Source organism: Sinocyclocheilus anshuiensis, unplaced genomic scaffold (assembly GCF_001515605.1).
Source record: "Sinocyclocheilus anshuiensis isolate Anshui unplaced genomic scaffold, SAMN03320099.WGS_v1.1 scaffold682, whole genome shotgun sequence".
In the NCBI taxonomy this organism is placed as follows: domain Eukaryota; kingdom Metazoa; phylum Chordata; class Actinopteri; order Cypriniformes; family Cyprinidae; genus Sinocyclocheilus; species Sinocyclocheilus anshuiensis.
Genome location: NW_015547682.1, coordinates 211,486 through 217,242, shown reverse-complemented (window position 1 = coordinate 217,242; position 5,757 = coordinate 211,486). Strand labels below are relative to the sequence as shown.

Below are 5,757 nucleotides of genomic sequence, written 5' to 3'. Positions count from 1 at the left end.
TGCTGGGAAGGTTACTTTGTAAATGTATCAGGTTACAGATTACAAGTTACCCTATTTAAAATGTAACAAGTAGTGTAACTATTTCAAATACTTTATTACAGTAATGTAACAGATTACTTTTTGTGTGTGTGTGTGAGAGAGAGTGTGTGTGAGTGAGTGTGTGTATGCGCGAGAGAGGGTGTGTTCCAGAAGATGCTGAACTTCAGTCCAGCTGTTTATGATCAACAACATTAACCAACCCATGGCTGGTGATCGTCATTCCTCCAAACCTCAGCTGTGATGAGGAGCAGATCTCCAGGATGAAGAAACCGACTGTTATGATGCAGATGATCTCAGAGCCATCAGACATAAAGTCACAAAATACAAGTGTGATTTCATGGGTTTTAAATTCTGCTCAGCCGCTCATTAGCTGCGAGAGTCACGTGAGAGTGAGATTATTAACATGAACGTGTACAGTTAAAGAGCACAAGACAAAACGTGTATTTTAAGCCTTTGAAAAACTAGCAGCTCCTTTTTGTGAATCTGTGGAAGCTTCTGTCACGAAAACAAATTCCTCGTATGTGTAAACATACCTGGCAATAAAGCTCATTCTGATTCTGATTTAGATTTTTTTGCTCCCTCAGATTCCAGATTTTCAAATAGTTGTATCTCAGCCAAATATTGTGCTATCCTAACAAACCATACATCAATGGAAAGATTATCTATTCAGCTTTCAGATGATGCATGCATCTCAATTTCAGTAAATTGACCCTTATGACTGGTGTTGTGCTCCAGGGTCACACACACACACACACACGTAAAGCTGCTTGAATTAGCAAACCCTATCGGTTTTTATTGCATCTATGAACTGTACAATATTTCTGCGCTTGATATGAATATGTGGCTCAGTGATGGATGTGATAAATCAGGATCATAAAATGATGCTAAGTCTGCGAGCCCACTCTTATTCAACGAGAATCTTCGATGTTCAATCTATTGCCTTCCTGCAGCATTTATTCAATAAGAAAATTCACGGATCCTGAGGAAAAAAATCGCAGAAGCTCTGACGTCATCGCACGGTCAACCAGCACGCGCAGCGACGCCGGTCTGCCATTGGCCGCTGGACGGGAGAACGGGTTTTCTCTGGGCAGATTAGGAACTGAGCGCCGTGGGCTCGAAGGCGCGCCCTTCCGCCGACATCTTGGCTCAAGCGGTCCGATGAGCGTCAGCGGAAACATCCGGGGAATCGCGCGCACCTCGGCGGCCATTGCGGCTCGGCGTGCGGCAGCTTCATAACCTTGAGAAGGCGGAGCGTCAGCGCGCTGTACTGGAGGAGCAGCGGAGCAGGAGGAGAGACGCCGAGGCAACGGAGAGCTGCAGAAAACCGTTACACGGCATCGCTGCTTTACCTCACCGCTCTAACGGGAGATCAGGGCGTGTACCGGCGCGTCTAACGGACAATTATGAGCGCGGTCGGACGGGAACCGGAGCGGCGGCGGCGTTGAGCGCGTTTTTTATGTTTGAGGCGGATCGGCGGGATCTCTAGCTTTTGGGCGCACCAGCGCGTTTTTTTTTCTCGGTTGCTCGCGTCACATTGACATTTATTAATTGAAGCGGCATTTTCCCGGAGCGTTGCGACCTGAATCCCGGAGCGTTGATTTTCCCTGACATCATCATCATCATCGTCGCTCGGTGTGAACGGACAGCTTCGGTGGTCGTCGACGGGAATCCGGGGGATTTACAGGATCCCGGTGTCGCCGCTCGGATTCTGACGTTCGCGGCGCGTTTCTGAGGGAAAGCGAATCTGTCGGCGGGAGAAACGGTAACGCTATGGCTGACGACGACGTGCTGTTCGAGGATGTGTACGAGCTCTGCGAGGTGATCGGGAAGTGAGTGATCCAATCTCATCAATCATTTCACCGCTGAGGCGTGTTCCTCCGTAGCTCTTTGTCTCGTGTGTTGACATTTTACTGCTTCGGGTTCAGCTGACCGAGTGTGTGTGTGTGTGTGTGTGTGTGTGTGTGTGTGAGTGTGTGTGTGCGTGATTTGACAATAATATTCACTGATCAGTCACTCTTCATACTTTGTGATTTGTGGTTTTCACCTCAGTCTCGTGTGAGGAGGGCTCGTCTTGTAAAGGTAAATTGTGGCATTTTTCTCTTGGTCACTGCGCAGATTTGTTCTAATAAATGATTTTTCATTGATTAGCATGAATCTGGCTGATGGAGAACGTGAAGCAGGCCTGTATGTGAGATGTACTGCTGTTTATTAGACACTGAAGTTGGTTTGTAGATTTCTGGTAATTAGTTTAGTCTATTATTAAATTCAAATGAATGGATTTGCGTTGATTGTGTGAGTTCATCTGCTGTCTGACAGTCATGTGTGGGTCACATTCCTGTCCCTGGAGCACAAAAGCAGTGTTAAGTCGCTGGGGTATATTTGTAGCAATAGCCAACAATACATTGTATGAGTCAAAATTATACATTTTTCTTTGATGCCAAAAATCATTAGGATATTAAGTAAAGATCATGTTCCATGAAGATATTTTGTAAGTGTTCTACCGTAAATATATCAAAACTTAATTTCTGATTAGTAATATATATTGCTAAGAACTTAATTTGAACAACTTTAAAGATGATTTTCTCAATATTTAGATTTTTTTGCACCCTCAGATTCCAGATTTCCAAATAGTTGTATCTCGGCCAAATATTGTCCGATCCTAACAAACCGTACATAAATGGAGAGCTTATGTCTCAATGTCAAAAAATTGACCCTTATGACTGGTTTTGTGCTCCAGGGTCACGTATGACAGACAGACTGCTGTTCTTCAGTTGAGAACTGTTCAGTGATCGGGTCGGTCGGTGTAATTCACCATCTCTGCTGTCTGTCAGCATATCAGTTTACTGCACTGCTCATAACACTAATATTAACATCTGTGGCTGTTTAGAGTCTAATATGGGTTCATGGGTTCATCTCTCATGTTTATCTGTCAAACTAACCAATTATATTTGACATAAAATACTGAAGCCTGTTTTAAGAAAGAGTTTCTGCATTGGGACATTATTTTCATGACCGTTTCCCTTCATATATTCACATCATTACTGTAAATGGCAATTATTTATTCATCATAGAAGTAATTTGTTGTGCAGACTTTATTTCTAATTAAAAAACATTGTATATTACAATAAAAATACTGAATTACAGTAATGAGCGTCTTTACGAGAAGTCAAACATCCAGACACATTTATATAATCCTAATGTTCTTAAAAATACTTTTATTTCTTTGTCCCAAATTATGTTGCTTTTATTTGTATGTAAATATATGAATGAATTCACTCATTGTGTCATTTATACAACAACAATCGTATTAAGATGATGCATGAAAACGGCTATAAATGCTGTATTATTCATGCCAGGTCAGTAGTTGGCGACGTCACTTTGTAAAGAAACACTGCACATCTACTGGTGCATAGACACATGCATGACATCACTGTTTGCACAAACAATAATGGTATCATTTTCAAAAGCTTGTGTTTTCAAGCCCCTAAAACACTGTTGTCATGTGAATGCACGGTCAAAACGCTTTAAAAGTTTTGCATTTTTAGTTAAAACCGGTGTCGTGTAAACGGCCCCTTAGACTGAATGAACACTCACTTTTAATCATTTGACACACAGCATTTGTTTTAATAAGAATGCTTAAATTATTGATTAATGAAGCGCAGTTGATAATACACCAGTCTCACTTCACTAGCGCTGCTTATGATTCAGTCACTGTGTGTGAGATTGGGATGGAAAGCGTGTGAGACGCTCGGTATAATACTGTCGATCTGTCAGAGTCTTACTGGATTTAGATGTTCTGCTCCATGAGCTACAGATGATCACAAGAACCCGAGTCCCCAGAAGAGGCTGTGATTGATCTTAGCAACTCAAGAACTAAATGACTGGGCTGCTTTTGCAGGGCTCCAGACTGTGTCCAAATGGTCACATTTTGCGACCATTTTTTCTGCCGGTGCGACTAAATTTTGTGAGCGGTCACACTGGCGCGACCACCGTGTTGTCCGACTCATAAGCGCTGCATATGAGAAACATAAAACGGCAAATGAAACATAACTCTAACTAGATCTTGAATAAAGATTGCTGCAAGATCTAGTGAGATGCATTCAAATTCTGCACAGAAATCTCTGATATAAACCGATCAAACGGTGCTGACGTAGAAAACCAGAAGCAGTAGCGCTAACTATAACCATGGTGTTGTAGCAGTAATAGTCGAATGTTATTACTTTATTCATTTCAGGGTTTGTACAGCCTTTTTAAAAGAGAAATTCAAGCAACTAACTTTCCTTCAATTTGCAACAATCACACATAGTGTTCCTTTTAATATCACTGAAGTTATTGGTCAGTTACATATCAGAATAATGGTATATTTAATGCAAGTAGAATAGCCTATTAATTTTCTATATAAAAATTTTGCACGTTACTGTTGTTAAAAAGCACATTTTGTATACATCAACTCAAGCTCAGTGCTTTACTGTCAAATGTGTCTTAACCAAGAAATAATAATATTATGAGTAACTGCTCTTATTAATTCAAATCAATTGTAATTTTTTGATTAAATGATCTTTATTTTTAAAACCCCCAGTGCTACCAAATCTGCTCCTGGCTCCACTATCTGTAGAACTTAGTGCCACTGCCCTCAAGTGTTAGTCTGGAGCCCTGTTTTGTGATGGCTTTCAGTGGCGTGTTGGTTGGGTAATGCAATGTCACCCCTCATCTGAAGTCTAATCCTGATCTGATGTCACCAAAATACACGTCCATGAATTAAACTGTAAGTAATATGATGAAATCCTTCTCACATAATGAAGACATGGAGCAGTTGTCCTGCTGGTGCTTCAGTAGGGTTGGGAATCGAAAAACAAATCCAATTCCAGAATCGGATACTTGTTGTAAAATTAAGATTTCAATTCCACCCATCAATTCCTGTGTGTGCATCTTTTTTTTTAGTTCTTGAAAAGGGGCTGTTAAAAATGTATTTGTCTTTGAATCATTCGTTCAAAAACACTGTATCATCCAGTAATGAATCAAGTAAATCTTGAGTGAGTCATTGAATCATTCCATTCAGAAATTCCATCAGATTTTGTTTAGTGTCTAATATTTTTTCTTCAGAATTGTGAGAGAACTACAACCTCCATTAAAAAAAAAAAAGTGTCAATTTATCCAGAATCGTGCGGCTCTATTTTTGCACACAAACAGCTCTTAATCGAGTCCAGTTTTTATGCAGCCGGCTGATTTTTGTTCATGGTATTCAGCAGCAATTAAATATTTTCCAAAAAGACACACAAAATAAATGTTTGACTTAATTTTTTTAACCACATTGGAATTGAAACTGGGAATCGATAAGAGGAATCATAATTGGGATTGATAAAATTCAAACGATACCCAAGCCTGTGTTTCAGTCATTGAGAGATTTCAGTGCAAACCTCAGATCTGTGTGCATCAGGAAGAGTCACACGTGTGCGTGAGATAATAATAATAATAATAATGATTCATTTTATTTATAGGCGCCTTTCATGGCACTCAAGGTCACCTTACAAGTAATCAAAAAAAAAAACATACAACCCAAAATCCATACAAAACAAGAAACAATAAAATAAATTGAAACATTCATAAACATTGATCCACATATGCAATCAAAAGTAAGCCTGTTTAAATAAATGATTTTTAAGACGAGATTTAAAAGTGAGAAAACTATCGCTATTGCGGATGTCCTGGGGAAGAGCG

The 5,757-nt window shown here is 40.1% G+C and overlaps 1 protein-coding gene across 1 annotated transcript in view; it reads left to right on the top strand.

Annotated features, from left to right (window-relative positions):
- Positions 1–1,147: 1,147 nt before the first annotated feature.
- LOC107703103 (peripheral plasma membrane protein CASK-like) overlaps positions 1,148–5,757 on the top strand; it is a 65,708-nt gene continuing 61,098 nt past the window's right edge. Inside the window, exon 1 of the mRNA XM_016505626.1 lies at positions 1,148–1,868. Coding sequence (XP_016361112.1) covers positions 1,810–1,868 — 59 coding nt within the window. The 5' untranslated portion in view covers positions 1,148–1,809. The remainder of the gene's footprint in view (positions 1,869–5,757) is intronic.